Below are 17,926 nucleotides of genomic sequence, written 5' to 3' on the forward strand. Positions count from 1 at the left end.
CCGTATAAGGTTGAGCACCGATCCTGCACAAGCACAGAAGGCAGAGGCCCGGAGGTGTCTCCGGGGTTAGTCCTCCGATGCCCAAGTCAGAAGCCCGCACAACAAAGTAATCAATAGAGTAATGGTGCGAATGTGTCCACTTACCCCGTTCTGTTTTGCAGGTCTCCTCTTATAGGAATATCCCTAGTAGACTCCTACTGGGAAGCATCCCCCCTCTTCTGAAGGGATTGGGACGGTTTGTTGGAGGACTCCTTCTTATGCACCACATGACTCCTCAGGGAATATTCCCTTAAGGAACGGAGTCCTATTATGACTCTACTACTGAGGGAAAGTTAGGGTTCCTTGGCGATATCCGAAGCTGCGTTATAGATACGTGGTGAGATGCCATATGTCCATGTCCGATTGGATGGTTTATTACGTGCGTATCACATTCCAAAACTCATAGAGCTCCTCTTTGTTGATCTTATCAATCTTCAATTGTGATTTTGGTTTTTATATTTTAAAGAAGAAAGTCTTATTCCCCATGGTTAAAGGAACTATATACACACATTTATGATCATTATTACACTTTCACAGTAAACAAAGTTAGTGATTCTGTCTCCATTATTCTCAATACCCATCCCATGAAACCTAAACCTGTTAGATCAAACACCAAGAAACACGAATAAAGAGAGACAATAGATCCGTACGACACAGAGATTTAACGAGGTTCACACACCAGGGTGGTGTGCTACGTCCTCGGGCGAAGAAGAAGATGATTCACTATGCAGAAGAAGGATTACACCCTAGCAGCGGCGAGGAAGAACTCGCCCTGAAACCCAAGCTTCGTGAAAACCCTAGAATACAATGACTCTCAACAAGCAACAGTACATTATATATATATACGCCAAATAGCGGTTCGACCCATCGGGTCGCGGTCGATCCGGTCGAACCATACCGCGGGGGCGTAGCCCCCGCACCCCCATACGAGATCAGTGATGGGCTCCGGCCCAAGCCCTCTGCTTCCATCACAGATCTCAGAAAATTTCCCATTCAGGTCGCCACCAAAATATGTCGGATCGGGTCAATCTTCAAAACGGGTCAAGAATTCGAGACAAACTTAACAAAACCCATGGGCAAGAGATTCTCCATTATTGTGGTTGAAGAGAAACTGCCTCCATGATGGAGAAAGCTTTACTCCATGGTCGGTGGAGGAAAAGTTTACACCAATCTAAGGGTGTCAATGATCTAACTCTTTTTTCCCTTGTACCTGATGGTGGCACGCATCTCAAAATGCACAATTCCATAGGATCCCCAATTCTCACGAGAATGTTTAGCCAACAACGCAACGGGTCCTTTATGAGAACGGAAATAACCGCATGATAGTGACATCACCCACCTGTACTATGCAATATATGTAAGACTAGGTATGGCAACTGTCCAACTCGTCACCCTCTTTTTACAATAATAAAAGAGAAAGATAATCTGCCATGTTTCAATAGGTAGGAAATTTCTAATTTGTATGTACTTCTTGTATCTTTCCCTCCTCTTTCATCCAAACAATATATTTTGGTTAATCGGAAGTCATTTTTTATTTTGATGCTCTATAACTGATGTAACTTATTTCCTTTGTTTAATAGAGTTGGATATTAATGCTTGTTCTCATGTAAAACTCCTATATTTATTGGTTTGAGGTTTTTAGTTTTTTTCTCTATCTTTAAAGATTGAGTCTCTTATTTCTTCTTTTTTTTTTTGGAAACATCCTAAATTTCTTCACCATTGAAGTTGGGCTAAAATTTTCCTCCCAAAAAATGAGAAAGATTTGAATCTTTGTATGGTTAAAGAATCTAATATTGTTGGGATTGCTAACTTTATATGGAATATTGCTTTTAGGAAGAAAAGCATCTAAACTAGATTTATTCTAGATACCTAAAGTCAGATTCCATTTGGACTATTCCAATTCCATTGGATGCTTCTAGGGTTTGAAAAAATATTCTAAAATGTGATTCTATCCAATCATCTATTGGTGTTCGTTCCAACACATTACTCTATCTTGATTGTTGGCATTTCAATGGTGTTCAAATTCTTAAGTATGGTGACAGAATCATGTATGATGTTGATTTTGCTAGACTGTTTAGGTTTTTACAATAGACCCTAAACAAGTTCCCATATAGTTAACTAAGACACGAAGTCAAATCAAAACATAAATGATCGATTTGCATCTTGCACCTAATATGTTGAAGTTGATCGATGGAGGTCTTCACAAATCTCTTTTCTTTTTTATAGATCTTTTACAACCCTTAGACCTCCTTGAGTTTTCTCACTTTAATGATAAAGTGGGAAAGAGTGAATGATGGTTGTAGGGACCAAAACCCCCATATTTATAATACTGTGTTACACCAAAACCCTAAACCACAAATGAGTTGGGTCAACATATCCCTAACTTGAGAGTGAACCGAACCGGTTCATGTAACTTGACTCTGATCCATTTAATCAACCCTAATAATTAATTAAGCTCATGAATCCAATAAGTTTAAGTAGACTAGCTTAGGTGTCTTACATCCTTAGAGATGATCAGTGACTTCCGAGCCCAAGAAATTCTTTTTCTCTCATTGAGGTCTGGGATAAGCTTTAGAATGTCAGTTTGAGGTCTAGAGGTAGTAGGGACGCTATACATTGAATGTCAAACTCTTTCATGAAATTATCCGTTTCTTCTGCTTGGAATTTGATCAAATCTATGGCTCCCTTTGTTCCCTGATATAGATTGGTTTGGTTTGAAATTTTCATTTGAAGGCAGTGCTTTACTATTTGGAGAGTTTTCACTTATTTTCTTCCAACACAAGAATTTTTTTTCTTAGAGAAATATCATGATCCCTAACTATTACCTTCAATGGAATTCCATTGAAAGTTTTGACCATCTATTCTTTTCTTGCCCTTTTTCCAAATCAGTCTAGAAAGGTATTGGCTTTTTCCTAGAGCTAACTTTCCTTTTGAGAGAGGATGAAGGTGGGTCTTGAAAACTTTTAATGGCAACTCCTCTTATAATATTCTGGGTAAGTTGATTTTCAGTATAGTGATCCATCATATATGGTAGGAAACAAACAAAAGAAGATGAACTCCCACTTCACGTACTATTCAACAAGTATAAGAAATTATCACTTTTGAGATTAGAAATAAAATTATTCAAAATTGTGTAATACACCATGACACAAATCTGTACTTGTGGAGCAGTTGTTGCTGTTTGTAGTGTCTGACGAGTCCAGATCATATTCGACGACGTGAATGTTCTCCTACGCTGTTGTGATTGATGCATGAACCATTTGTTGAATCCACAAATCTATGCTTTCATAAAAAATAAAAAAAATAAAAAAATAAAAAAATCCACAAATCTATGCTACTGAGAAAGAGAAGTAATAGAATCCATATGTTGATACATGGAACAAAGGAGAACCAGGGTCATTGTTTGTTAGCATTCACGAAGTTAGTTGTCCGTCTCCTTTCGTGGGTCCCACCCACCTGGTAAGGAAGACATGGTCCAGTCTTATATAGTGGAAAGTCTTTTCCATTGGGATGGATGTTGATACAATTCTACTACTCATGTGAGATTGGTCGAGGAGGAGAGGTCGTTTGGAGTTTTAATGCACACCTTAAATGGTGTTTGGTTGATCAACAAACTAATGCACACCTCAATTAATGGTGGTAGATATGGAGTAAATTCCCACAACTGTTTAGGAAGAGTAGGCCTAATCTAACTCATAGATTGTAGGGGAGTACTCAATATCCATTGGTAGCTAGGGTCCATTGAGAGTTGGAACTCATGACCTCAATTGAATTATTCTTTAACATCAATTTAATTTTAAGGAAAAAAAAAAAAAAAAAAAAAAAGCAACCCACCTATGTGTGTCTATATTTAAACATAAATGTACGCAAAATGATTATAATACAGCACTGCCCCTTATCCTATGTGTTGATTATACAAGTTTCATAACTGAGACACCAATCAATTGCGATAAAAAATAAGCCTAATTTCTTATTCTACCAATTTGACGGGTTTCCAATAGATAATTTAGGATCCTTTCACATGATGTGTCTATATTGGGAAATTTTGAGCCACGATCCCTAAACATAATCTGTAAGGTTAGGTCAGCAAGGCTCATCACAAAATCAGCATCACTGTTTAGATTCAAACAATAAGCAAGTGGATATTAAGTGGTTAACCCAACCGCATTATTATATGAGAGAAAAGAGAATCTAAAAACATTATAATAATAAATGGACACAGATTGATGAGTAAATAATCACAAAAAAAGAGGAAGGAGATCGCTGCCAGGTTGCCTGGCTCCTGGGGTCAATGAAAATGCATATAAGTGAATCTAATAGTGGTGGAATTTTTTCATTTCACGGGATAAGACAGTCATATCCTGCTTCCTAATTTTTGGGTATAAGCACCACGCAATCTTGCATCCTTCTATTCCCCATAAGAATTAACGATAGATACTTTTCTTTATCATTAATTAAGTTGACTTGGGGCCATTAGCTGCTACAAGTATAATGGAGTCACCAACAATCCGCCCTTGATTTAATTGAGTTACCTACAATCGATGTGAGATTTTACCTAATAAGTCTAGAGTAACTTTCCATAAGTAGCTTCTTCTTGTTTGTTCTGGTGATAAAGAAGAAAATGGTTTTTCAAGTCTCACGTAAAACCAGGGAGCCAACTCCTAAAGGAATTCTGTCGGTAACCACCGCCCATCAATGTGGATTCTTCTCATCAATGTTGATGTGTATGTAGGCCACATCAATATTTGCATTCTTCTATATATAGTAAGATCTACATAAACCTTTAAGGAGCACTGCACCAGCATCTCTCTCTCTCTCTCTCTCTCTCTCTCTCTCTCTCTCTCCAAACTAGAAGATATGAAGCAGAAGCAGGTTGGCATGGAGCCAGAAGTGGCACAGACAAATGGTTTGGAAGGGCTTCAAAGAAAGAGAGTTAATAAAGGAGAAAAACAAGCTTTCATCAATTCACTATCAAGTCGCGAAATGGAATCACTCGCTGCTTTATGTGACACCTTCTTACCGTCTATCAGCGAACCATACAGCTCCACTAAAGATTCTCTCCACGCCTTTTACAGCATGTCTGCGTCCATGGCTGGAACACCTCAACTCGTAAGAACCGGCCATTAACAATAACAATAATAATAATAATAATAATAATAATAATAATAGAATTGTTTTGGAAACAGATTGAGATATAATAGATCAACTTGTTTCTTAATTGGGTGAGTGCAGGTTGGAGGGATTATCTCTGGACGCTTGAAACATCCATCGGTTGGTTCCCTTCGTTTGGCATTATTGCTCTTGTCGACTTGGTTCGGAACTTTTATACTTTGTGGGACAGCGAGCTTTTCTACTGAATTCCCTTTCTTTCAGAGGTTCTCTCAGGTATCTCAAGGGAAACGAGAGCTAATCCTACGGTCATGGTCGCTGAGCCCATTCTATCACCTAAGAAGGTTATTCAAGACACTCAAACTTCTCATTATGCTAATCTTCTTTACACAGGTATTTTTACATCCAAAAATGCTCACTTTGTAGATTCTCCAATTCTAGACTCCAATCACAAATGTTAAGTAAAGTATCCAGTATGTATATTGGGTTTTTTTTTTTTCTTTGAACTATCTTCTTTACTGGTAATTTTTTTTCTCTTTCTTTGTAACTTAGGCTTGGCATTTAGCTAGGCAGAAAACTGAACATGGTATGGCTAATCAGTTAGGCCATGGGTTAGTCTATGTAATTTTCTTCACTCAAAGATATAATGAAATAAGAATTTTATCTCATAGTGTTGCGTATATCCAGATTCGTGGGGAAGTGAATCAAGTTGTGAAAAACACCTATATTCCGACTCCTCTTCCTCATGTGTCTGGGTCTCTGCAATACCATCGAGTAGCATCCTTTCTTCATATATATATATATGAAAAAAGAATCCTACCAATCTAGTGTTGCCAACCCCAGACACAGGAGGATGCGAAATGACCATGTTGCATCCTACCCTTACACTGAAGATGATCATGCACACCCTCCCATTATCCTCATGCGCTAGTGTTGCCAACACTAGACCGGTAGGGTTCTATCTCCATATATATATATATATATATATATATAAGAGAACACCACTCACTGGCAAAGGTACACACCAGTGGGTGCAGCCAATGGGAAGGGGCGTGCCACACCCTGTGTCTAGGCACAAGTACATACCAACGGGTAGCGCTCTTTCTTCCTATATATATATATATATATATATTTATGAAAGAGTTCTTTATCTGGGAGCATGGCTCCTGCACCAACGTAGGGACCAATGGGAGCGCATTAAGAAGCATCAAAAGGGAAGGATTTATGAATTTTATGGAGGTGAGGTGGTCATTTTATCATCCTCTATATTTTAGGGCAGTAGAAACGCTACCAAATAGACTCCTTTTATATATAGGGAGAGGATTTTGTCATATGTCCGTGTACTAATTGGGGCAAATCAGAGGGATAAGTAATGAATGCGTAAAAAGAGGGGAGGATTAGGAGGAGAGAGAGATTGTGGGCCTCCCACTTATGTGTCTTGGTGTGTGAAAGGATATGCACACAAACGGACCCCTCCATATATGGGGAAAGAACACTACCTGGTCGATGGCCCCTGCACCCAAACACAAAGGGGGTTAAATCTCACCCTTGTCAAATACAAAAAACCTACCCCCCTGTTGATGCCCCTATGCACCCCACCCCCCTTCCTTTTAGTGGCCCCCACACTAGTGCAAGGACCACACGACCACATGTCTTTCAATCATTGATGGGGGAGAGGAAGATGTATAATTACACTTTTACCCCCAATCCCATCCAATGGTTGAAAGGCATGAGCATATACATACACGACCATGCATAAAAATTGGATACTAAATAAATTTAGGGAGAGGTTCTCTGAGCAACTATGGTACTCCACACACTAGGCTTAGGGAGCCTTTTCCCACATATATATTAAACACAATTTTCCCTGATTTGCTTACTACCAAGGAATCTATTTTTTGGACACTAGTTCAATCATATGGTTAACTTAGATTCAATTGTCTCTATATATTGGATAGCTCATAATTTTGGTTCATATATATCTTTTAAGCCTTTACCATATTTTATCATGTTTTAATCCATCCATATAATTTGAATTTCCCTTAAATCTCATAGATATAAATAGAGAATTGATGGTTTAGTCTACTTTTGCACCAAATTACTTTGAAGGATAAGCGGATTGCCTTGTGGCACCAGAGGTTTATGTCGGAAGTATGATGTCTTGTATTCTATCACTTGCATAAGTGGACTAATACCAAAGGACCATTAAGAGGTCAAGGCCCTGAAGGTGTAAGATGAATTTGAGATATTAGTTGGAAAAAAAAAATTCAGGGCTATATGGGTATTTTTGTAAATAACTTATATAGGGTTTTGCTATACATTTGAAGCAAGGGTTCTTTCTCTGCAATCAAGCTAAGAGAAGTGTAAGGACGAGGAGCTATAACCTTATTCTCCATTAATAGTGAAGCAAATTCCATCTCACGGAAGACGTAGGCAATTTTTCCGAATCACATAAATCCTTATATGCGATTGTTTGATTGTTTGTTTTCAATTTCCATTCATTTCTGCATATTTTAAATTATCATTTTCTATAGCTTAATAAGACCTATTATTAAGCCTTGAAACATGTCTATGTTGCTACCACCTTCATCCCGTCTTATTCTTTTTAAATTTGACTTGTGATATGAATTGGAAAATTATAAGTGAATACAAATGGAATTTCCGATAATTTGAATCTTTGAATTAATTGTGAAGATATGATCATCTTACGTAAATACAGAAAAAGAAGAGAGGGGGTGGGGAGTGACTACATGGATTAATGAATTGAGGAGAAGATTAAGATAACGAAAGGAGAAATTAAGGATATTGTATTTGTTAGTGGTATAACAAGGTAGATAATTTAGGAGAGATTGCATCCTTTGGAGATAATATTTCCACTTTACTGAGCTATGAGATGGGTTGCGCATTTGGTGAGATTTCATCTGTTGGAGAGAATGCAATTGTTGAGCTGTGAGGTGATGACTAATTTACTTTTCAACATGCCCCCCGTAAAATTGACTGGCGTAGCCGCGGAAGGCCTAGTTTGGTATGAAAAAGCTGAAATGATTTTCTTGGCAAAGGCCTAGTGAAGATATATGTAGGTTACTAATTGGTGGAGATATATTGAGTGACAAAATGGTAATCAATTTCCATATGCATTGCCCTAGCATAAAAGAATGGATTGATGATGAGGTGAAGTGCGGAGATATTCTCATAGTATAGAACAAGGGCCTAAGAGAGATGTAATCCAATATCAAGAAGAACATAAGTAAGCCAAGTAAGTTCCACAGAAGTGGAGGCAAGGGTATGATATTCTAATTTCGTTCTTGGGCAAGCCACGGTGGGGTTTTTTTGTCACTCTAGGAAATGCAATTGCCTTTGTAGAAACGCAAACCTAAAACGATGCAGAAGATAATGGAAAAACAAAACAAACAATGCACACAGATTTTTATGAGGTTTGGCAAGGTTGCCTATGTCCCTGGTGAGATAAGATCCTACTTCACTATTAATGGAGAATAAGGTTATAGCGTTCATCCTCACACTTCTCAGTATTGCGTGCATTATGGAGAAAAAAAACCCTCGCTACAAATATATAACGAAAAAAACCCTAATCCGAAAAGTACACAATTGCCCTCAAATAAAAAAATCGAGTGGGGGGCTACGCCCCCTACACCCCCTGCTATGCAGGGGGGCCTTCTGCGCCCCTTGCAACCCCACGGCCCCTTAACCAGCTAGCTGGACTGCCGTCCTGTCTGTCTAGGTGCTGCACCAGTACTCCCTGGATTAAACTGCGATAAAATACAAGACATCATACACCAACAACCTCCTAGGTAAATAAAAAGCCTTGTTATGGAATGTCAGGCAATGTGACAGCCACCCCAATCAGCATTGGAAACCCATATCAAACAAGAGGGTTGTAAGCCAATAAATGGAGATCGTGATGCAATGTGTCTTGGACATATCATAAAATGTGTTTGACCGTTTGAAAGAGTGTGTTTGTCGAATACTGCATAACTAAAAAAAAAAAAGTTCATTGCATAGGCGATGTCAGGGTGGAATAAAGTAAAATTTTGAGGAAAGAGTAATATTTTAATTTCTCGTAAGATTTATAGTGCTTGAAAAAAATGTACTAAACAAAAGTGATATCGACTGAGGTAGTGGCGAGCGACGGCTTTGGCATCAATTGAGGCACCGACGAGCAACGATTAACATGGTTTGACAGCCGATTGAGGCTAGTTTTCCTCAGATCTAGCTATGGCAAGTTGTTTCTCCTGATCTTAAGCAGGAAAATCAAGTTTAGGTTTTCTCTTTTAGGCTATTTTGACAAACAGTTTCTCTCCACATCCTCGAGGTTGCGGCTTCAACATCCATTGAGATAGTTGAGAGCAATGATTGACGCAATGCAATAGTAGAGTGAGGTCAGTTTTCCCCAGATCTGGCTAGGGCAAGATGTTTCTGCTTATCTGAGGCAGGGGCGTACGATTCCTCTCTATTTCAAGGCAGGGCGAACAGTTCTTCCCAAATTTATATAATGAGGGGGTCTTCTGAGGGTTATCACTTATGGATGTCTGACATTTTCACTTCGATTCGACTTCGATCTCATGCTCCCACTTACCCCCACGAGAAATCCCTAATCACTCTCCTTGAGTACCGGCCTCTATGGTTGGCCTCTCTGGTTTGTTGCCTCCATCATCCAGATCTGCCTCTTCCTTCCCCCTTTTCCTGTGCCTATCTTTGCTAACCTCTCCTCCTTAGTTACCTATCTTCCCTTACCTCAGGTGTGATTCGTGTTGGGTCTCTACCTATGTTGGTGGCTTCTAGCCATACGCCAAGAGGGGATGGAGTGAGTGAAGCCAAGGTGATCCACAACATCAAAATATCGGGTTTGTCCTCCCCTTTTTCTCAAGGGGCGGATAAGTTTGTGGGCTTCAACTCCACTTTGTAGAACCTTCTCTAATTGAAGGGAGGAGAGTTGCTCTTTGCTCAATTGCTACAGCCACGATTGAACTTACGCTTTGGGACAAAAAATTTGTAGGTCATTTCTTTGGGAGTCAGCCTCCATTCCCTATGGTAAAGGTGAGCTTACTCAATCATTGGAGATGCTCCGGTAATGTTAAGGTGATGTTAATCGATTCTGGTTTTCCTTATTTTTTTAATTTTCTAATGAAAATGATATGTTTAAAGTCATTGAGCATGGTGGAAGGTGGTATGTTCACCATAAGCCCCATTTTTCTATGGATATTGTCCCCATGGCTTAACCTCTCCCAAGATTTCCTATGCTTCCATTCCACTTTAGGTTAATCGCTCTGGATTGCCATTTCATCTTTGGTCTGATCATTCCTTAGCATTATAGGCTACAATATTAGAAAACCTCTCTACACCTATGCTCGGACAAAAGTCTAAAATTCTCCTTTCCTTCGTAAGTCTGTGTGTGGATGGCTCTGTGCAACAAGAGCTTGTTGATTCGATTGAAATCCTTGTGGAAGGAGGGTCATCATTCCACCAACCTGTAGTATATGATTAGATACCACTCAAGTGCTCTATTTGTTGCCACTTTGGCCATTCGTTAAGTGCGCCTGAAATTCTAGTCTAGCGAAGGCTGCTACTGCTACTGCCAATGGTGTGAATATTGAGGTCCCAGGTGAGGGATTTTAGGAAGTGAGGCTAAGAAGGAAGAAAAGAAACCATTGTAGAGGGAAGTTTGTCGTGGGGAATGATCATACCGAGGCAGCTCTCTCATCTAACCAAGGGGTGGAGAGGCACTCTTTTCCTTCGGATCAAGATCATAGTGGGGCATCTGATGCTTCCATTATAGAGGTGGCGCTTCAATAGGATGAAGAAGCTGCAGATTGCAATGATAATACTGGATATAGAGCCATTGTTGGGACTAATGATCTTCCCCTCTTTGATGTTGATGGGATCAGTTTGATTGTAGCTTAGAGTGTGTTTCTGATTCTAGAATATGGACATTACTATCAGCAATTATGAGAACCAGATTGAAAGGGCTTTGACAGTTGTTGTCGAAGCATCCATAGATCCTACAGTTATTGCTACTGATGAGCACAATAATGTGTGAAATCTTAGGGATATAAGTGTACATTTTTCCCCACTTTGGATAGTACTACTTTTATTTTTCTTGTTTTTTTTTTTTAATTTCCAAGTCTACAAGAGAAAGTGCTTAATGTGAATCAAGAACCAGTCCAAAGGTGGGACCCACTCATTGGTACCACATCCTCTCTCCTACAAAATCCTGAAGATTATTCTCTCTCTTTGCCACCTCATAAGATCTTGAAGATGCTATGCAGAGATTCCTTCCTGATTTAATCAAGATTGCAAGATATTGGTTAATATTACAAGGAAGAAATAGAATTTGTTAATTTTGGAAACTGATTTTCTCTTTCCTCACACAATATCTCAGAGAATGAGGATTTTTATGAAGATTTAATTTTATTTTCTTTTATTTTCTTTCTTTTCTTAAAAAAGACTTGTAGAAGGAAGGAGGCACGACAGAAGCCCTATAAAAGGCCCTTCCTACCCCCTCCTATTTATTATTATTTCCCTTAGTTTATTTTCTAGTTTATGCTTAGTTTTCTTCTCTCTCTCCCTCTCTCACTCTTTTTAGTTTTAGTTCTTCTTTATTTTTGTTTTAATCACTTTTGTAATAGTTTTTTGAGTCAATTAATGCAAGCACTCTTTTATTCTTATTCAGCCTTTTATGTTTATGATTTTTGCAATTGAGTTGTAATTTTTAAAGTTCTAGGCTTAGATCTAGGTGACAAGATCACAAGCCGTGGAACTTTTTTTTTTTTTCAAGATTTGTTTTCTCTAGTACTAAAAATTTCAGATTTTGTTTATTCCAGATCTAGTTTTTAGTATTTGTAGTATCTAAAATCACCCAAGCTTTCAAGTTCAAGCATTGATTCAAGTAAGTAGGCTCCTTCAGTAATCTTCTCTCCCTCCTCTCATTCCCTCTTATGACTACCCATTTCTTTCTTAATTTAGGATTTTAATTTCAGTCATTACATTATTGCTATCCCTTACCCCCAAGGTTCATGGCTAGTGTATGTGTTGGCTTTGCCCCTCCTAGCCATAGAACCATCAATTTATTGCTTTTATTTTAATTGTCATCCTTTTCCTAAGGCCAAGTAGAGTAACCCTTATAAGAGTGACTCTCTGGTCAAGTAAGGAAGCTCATATTATGATGCATCCCTTAGGCTAAGTAAAAAAACCTACTTGTGAGTCTCTCTCTAGTTTTATCCCCTTTCTTTTACTTTATTTTTATTTCAGCATTTTTTTCCTTTATTGTTTTTTTTTAACTACATGGGTTGTTTATTTTCAGTTATTTATTCATTTAATTTTAATTGCGTGGCTTGCGTCTTTAAAGTCTTAGATGACGAATGGTTAGGACGTTATTTTAGATACATATGTTTAGGAAGGTAGTTAGAATTAGATCATAACCATTAATAAGTTCATTTTCGCATTATTAAAAGAAAAAAAATAAAGTGGCTGCTCTTCCTGAATTCGACCCGTAGCTACACTGATCCGTACGCTTGCGGTTACATTTAAAATCTAAAACAGCTACCATTGGAAGCTCTCTGAATCATACCTCGGCCCTCTCTAATGCTTGCGATGACATAAGAGATAAAGTATAGTTTGGAGATTGATTAAGACAATTTTAAGGAGAATCCTAAGGCTATTGAAACAGTTGATTCGGACCATGACCCTGATCCTCATCCTTGCAATTTTTCTAGGGCCTTGAACCAGACCCTAAGTCAACATTGCCTGATTTTCCCCTTGTTGACACTATATCCTTCTCTAGTGAACTTTCTGTGGTCCTCCAATGTGACAACCCATAAGCAGTTCCTCTGTCAGGATGGATTCCACTCCGAAAATCATTCCATTAAATGATGTGCTTATGGTTCGGGTGAGTCCCCCTCATTGCTTCTAAGAACCGTCACAGGATTTGTGTGCTCCCTCCAAAAAATCGAAGTGAGAAGTAGGTCAACTTAGCTCAACCAAATCCTTTTGCTCCTCAAACGGCCAGAGTTATTAAGAGTAGACTCAAGTTACTGCTTGATTTGGGTGGATCTGTTTTGATGTATGGTAATGGGTTGGTAGGGGTTTGTTCCTTTTATTCTTTCTGCTTTGTTGGCTAGGGTCCCTCGTGTTGGCTGAGGTGTCTGGCTATTTTTGTTAGCCTCTTTTTTTTTTATTTTTTTCTTCTACCCTTGGCCCTTTATAATCCCTCCCCCCTTCTTTTGGTAATGAATTTCTTAATCATTCAAAAAGGGGAAAAAAAAATTCAATTATTGAAGACTGCGAACAATCCTGTTTTTTTGTTAAAGGTTGGCAAAGTATTTCATTAAAAGAGAATAAGAATATACAAACAAAAAACCATTTGGATCACAATTCCACCTTCAGCATGGCCATCAGCAGAATATAATCCAAAGCAAACAAAAAAAAGGAATTACATTACAAGGAAAATTTCAAATCCTTCAATAGAATTGGGCACCACGAAAGGGATCATCATTATAAGAAAAATCTCAAATCCTGGTTACCATTAGTATAGAGATGGGCTTGGGGGTATGCATTTGTGCCCATTCTAGGAGGTCATAGAGGTGTACTTTACTTGAGAAAGTAATATTCCACCAGAAATTGGTTTGACTTCTACACCGAGAAAGAAGTGTAATGAGCCAAGGCATTTCATAGCATACTGTATCCCAAGTTAGGAAATTAGTTGGTTGATGAGGTGATATCAACATAAAGAAAGGAGAATTGTACCAAAGCAACTATGATAGACAAATAAAGAGGGATCAATCATGCTATAGGGATGGAGAAGGGGAGAAGGGTTTTGCTCCTCTCATACCCACGGTGAAAGGAGGGGTATTGAGAGGTTAGTGTTAAATAGGATGGGGTTATATATTTTAATCAAAAGGGTAAAATCATCATTTCAAAGCCTCACTTAACAGAGACTGATGGTAGGAGGTGCAAGCATAATTTGGTATTATGCAGAGGGTGTTTCTCTAATAGTGACATTCTCTAGGGGATGATGTTGTAAATTTCCCTTAATTTTACAAGTGGCAAAATGGGGATTTCAAATAGTATTAATGGGGTTGGGCTTGGTTCAGGTCGGGCTTATAAATGTGTCAGGCACTCATCAGGCTAGGTGGCTGCACCATATACTACCTGTTTATAAAACGTGTAATTAGTTCGATCCAAATCAAGCGTTTCAGACTCGGTAGGGGTACTGGTGCGGGCTTGGGTTTTAAAAAACCCACCCAACCCCACACCCTGTTTCACCCATACTACGACATATCCGCACAAGATATTGATAGAACCGTAATTCCGAGGACATATTGCTAGGCACGATTGCCATATTCTGGCGAAGGTTGTCAAGGATCACTTGTTGCCACCTTCGCTGCATCATTAAACAGCATCATAATAAATAAGAAATAAAAAGAGAGATTATGATTCCCTTGCTGTATTAGTCTCAGAAAATTTGAAAGCATATGTAACTAAGCTGTGTTTCCTTTTAGGTGGACGAGGAGAATGAGAACTCAACATGGAAAGCTCTTGGCTATTGTGGACCAGATCCTGCCTTTGTGACCCAAACTCAACGAATTAAAACACCCAAAGATGAAGAAGACAAAGAACAAGAAGTTCTCATTGGACCTCTTTATAAAGGGCTAGTTGATGTGACACACCCAAGAGAAGTTGTAGCAAAAAGACTCAGAAGGTCTGGATTTCCAAGGTCGACGATCAATTCCATAGATGACAAATCGCTATCTTTATCTTCTCCTTCTTTAATTATCCAATGTGATGCAGTAGTTGTGGGTTCTGGCAGTGGTGGTGGTGTTGTTGCTGGTGTTCTTGCAAAAGCAGGATACAAAGTAGTGGTCTTGGAGAAGGGAAATTACTTGGCAAGAACCAACCTATCACTTCTTGAAGGACCAGCATTGGATAATATGTACCTTGATGGTGGAATGTTAGCCACCAGAAATGTGGGCGTCAACGTGCTAGCAGGCTCAACTGTTGGTGGGGGTTCAACAATCAATTGGTCAGCTTCCATTAGGACTCCAGATCATGTCATCAAGGAATGGTGTACCAATTATGAGCTCGAGTTATTTGGTAGTAAGCTTTATAAAGAGGCCATGGATGTAATATGTGAGCGCATGGGAGTTCAATCTGACATTCAAGAAGAAGGATTCAACAATGCAGTTCTGAGAAAAGGGTGTAATGTATTAGGTTATCCCGTAGCCAATATCCCTCAAAATTCATCTTTCGATCACAATTGTGGTTGGTGTTGTTTTGGTTGCAAGGATGGGAAAAAGCAGAGTACAATGGAGACATGGTTGGTGGACATAGTGGAGTCAAGGAATGGAGTAATTCTTTCAGGTTGTAATGCCTTCAAAGTGTTACATGAAAGAAAGAAATGGAGGAATAGAAATAGTGCAACTGGGGTGGCCTTTGAATTCAACAATGGATCCCGAAAAGATATCTATGTGGTGATGTCCAAGGCGACGATCATAGCTTGCGGCGCTATGAGCACACCAACATTGTTGAAAGGAAGTGGATTGAGGAATCCAAACATTGGGAAACACCTTCATCTTCATCCTGTGGCAATGGCATGGGGCTATTTCCCTAATTCATCAGTTTCTTCTTCAAATGGTTGTATTTGGCCTGGAAAAGATAAGAAGAGTTATGAAGGACCTATAATGACAGCAATGTCATCGGTGGTTGCAAATCTAGAGGGATCTGGCTATGGTGCAATCATACAAACTCCATCCTTGCACCCTGGAATGTTTTCCACATTGATGCCTTGGATTTCTGGTCTTGATTTCAAAGATAGGATGTGCAAGTTCTCGAGGACAGCTCATATATTTGCACTGGCAAGAGATAAAGGTTCAGGCATTGTGGAATCACTAAACTCATTCAGTTATGAAATGGAACCCACTGATGAAGAGAACTTACAGAGGGGATTAGAGAAAATTCTTCGAATTTTGGCCGCAGCAGGAGCTGAAGAGATTGGAACCCATCATTGCAAGGGAAAGAAATTGAATGTGAAGGAAGCAAGTACACAAGAATTTGAGATGTTTGTGAAAGATGAAAGTAGTAGGAAACTGAGGGACTTATCAGGATCAATATGTTCAGCTCACCAAATGGGAAGTTGTAGGATGGGGCTCAATCCGAAGCAGTCTGTGGTGAATCAAAGAGGAGAGACATGGGAGTTGGAGGGGCTGTTTCTGGCAGATTCCAGCGTGTTTCCAACGGCACTTGGTGTGAATCCGATGGTCACCGTCCAGTCCATTGCTTACTGTACTGCTCAATCTGTTCTTGAATTTCTTAGGATGAGGAAGATGGATACTATATGATCAGGTAATTGTCTTCTAATTCCTATCTGATGTTTTTAAATTCTTAATTCTTATGCGTGTATAAAGCTATCAGCTGAGGATCGGAGGAGCTAGTGAAGTCAATTCTAGTATATGATGATGGAGAATGGAAACCAGTTTGATCGATCAAGAAGTTGTGTATGATTGGGCACGGAAAACAAACAATAAGAATTTTAAACGTGTAGATTTCAATTAAACGGATATAATAGTTAGAGTTGATGGATATATATCCCATGACTTATTATAAGTTTTAAGATATATCACTGAATATCATCCAACACTAATTCTAAATTCAAACACTACACATGTCCAAAGTCTTATAATTGAGAAATGTGGCTTAGTTATAATGTTGTTCAGTTGTCAACATAGTCAACATACTCTCGCAGTGATGCATGTTCAGTTGGAGTTGGGAGTCATCACTTTAGAAACATTTTTCAGCAAATTTATCATTTTGTAGCTCAATCTTGGGGTTCGTACATTGAATTTGAGTTGAATGTGATATCATGAGGCCAATGAGTTAGCTTCATGTTGGCGAAAAAATCAGATCGATCAAAGTTCGGGATAGAGAGAGATGGTCAATGAAATAGACATTATATTCAACAACTCAAGTCTTACAAAAGCCAAAAAGGGGGCGGGGGGAACGTATTATATACCCATTTTAAACTTGCTTAGAATGGGAATGCTTGCCATTTACTGTTTTTTCCCCCATATCTTTGAGAAGCATACAGCAAAACATATTTTAAATAGTAAAAAACAGAAACATGTCGTTTTAAACACATTTTTGCTAATAGTCAAGGATTAAAGTATCGGTATCGGTCATCGTATCGGTCAGCTAAAATTAAGATACGTATCGGACGGTATCGTATCGTATCGGAGATACACTAAGATACGCTAAAGATACACACATAAATGGATAGGAAACATTTTTTTAAACACTTTTGCATAAAGAATTTGTTAAAAAAAACTATTGATAACATGTATTATGCATAAACACTAAATTGAGGGTATCGTACTAAGAATTCAAGGTCTGTAGTTGTCCCATAAATGTAAAATCCTTGTTCCCAACCTTGATTTCCACTTTAGTTAGAGAAAAATATGGCTGACAGCAACTTTGGAACAAAAACCCTTCAAAAAATCGTTTTTTTCTGAAAAATTACCCATATTGGCCATTATATGACCGTAGCGCCGATACGTATCGATACTCACCGATATATATATATATATATATATCGATACTCATATATACGTGCTGATATATACCGATATGTACCGATCAATACATACCAATACATACCAATACATACCGCAACGTACATTTTATCTCAATTTTATATTTTTCATAGAGTCGTATCGAGGCATGTCGTATCGTATCGATGTGTATTAGTGATGTATTGATGTATATCGGTATG

At 38.6% G+C, this 17,926-nt stretch overlaps 1 protein-coding gene across 2 annotated transcripts; it reads left to right on the forward strand.

The window, feature by feature from the left end:
* Positions 1-4,812: 4,812 nt before the first annotated feature.
* On the forward strand, positions 4,813-16,744 carry LOC122070404 (long-chain-alcohol oxidase FAO4A-like). Of its 2 annotated transcripts, XM_042634551.1 has the most exons (4): positions 4,813-5,148; positions 5,272-5,310; positions 5,413-5,541; positions 14,664-16,744. In XM_042634551.1, the coding sequence occupies exons 1-4, from the start codon at positions 4,897-4,899 to the stop codon at positions 16,497-16,499; spliced, it is 2,256 nt and encodes a 751-aa protein (XP_042490485.1). In that variant the 5' UTR covers positions 4,813-4,896; the 3' UTR covers positions 16,500-16,744. The 2 variants fall into 2 exon arrangements, with proteins under 2 accessions (XP_042490485.1, XP_042490480.1); XM_042634546.1 differs by having other exon boundaries at positions 5,272-5,541.
* The last annotated feature ends 1,182 nt before the right edge of the window (positions 16,745-17,926 follow it).

The sequence above is a fragment of the Macadamia integrifolia genome, chromosome 2 (genome assembly GCF_013358625.1).
Source record: "Macadamia integrifolia cultivar HAES 741 chromosome 2, SCU_Mint_v3, whole genome shotgun sequence".
Lineage (NCBI taxonomy): Eukaryota > Viridiplantae > Streptophyta > Magnoliopsida > Proteales > Proteaceae > Macadamia > Macadamia integrifolia.

Bases quoted from the DNA above. Each gene is read 5' to 3' on its own strand.
- LOC122070404 (XM_042634546.1), top strand. From the start codon at position 4,897: ATGAAGCAGAAGCAGGTTGGCATGGAGCCAGAAGTGGCACAGACAAAT. The intron at 5,149-5,271 runs GTAAGAACCGGC...GGGTGAGTGCAG, and splicing joins TGGCTGGAACACCTCAACTC to GTTGGAGGGATTATCTCTGG. The intron at 5,542-14,663 runs GTATTTTTACAT...GTTTCCTTTTAG, and splicing joins TGCTAATCTTCTTTACACAG to GTGGACGAGGAGAATGAGAA.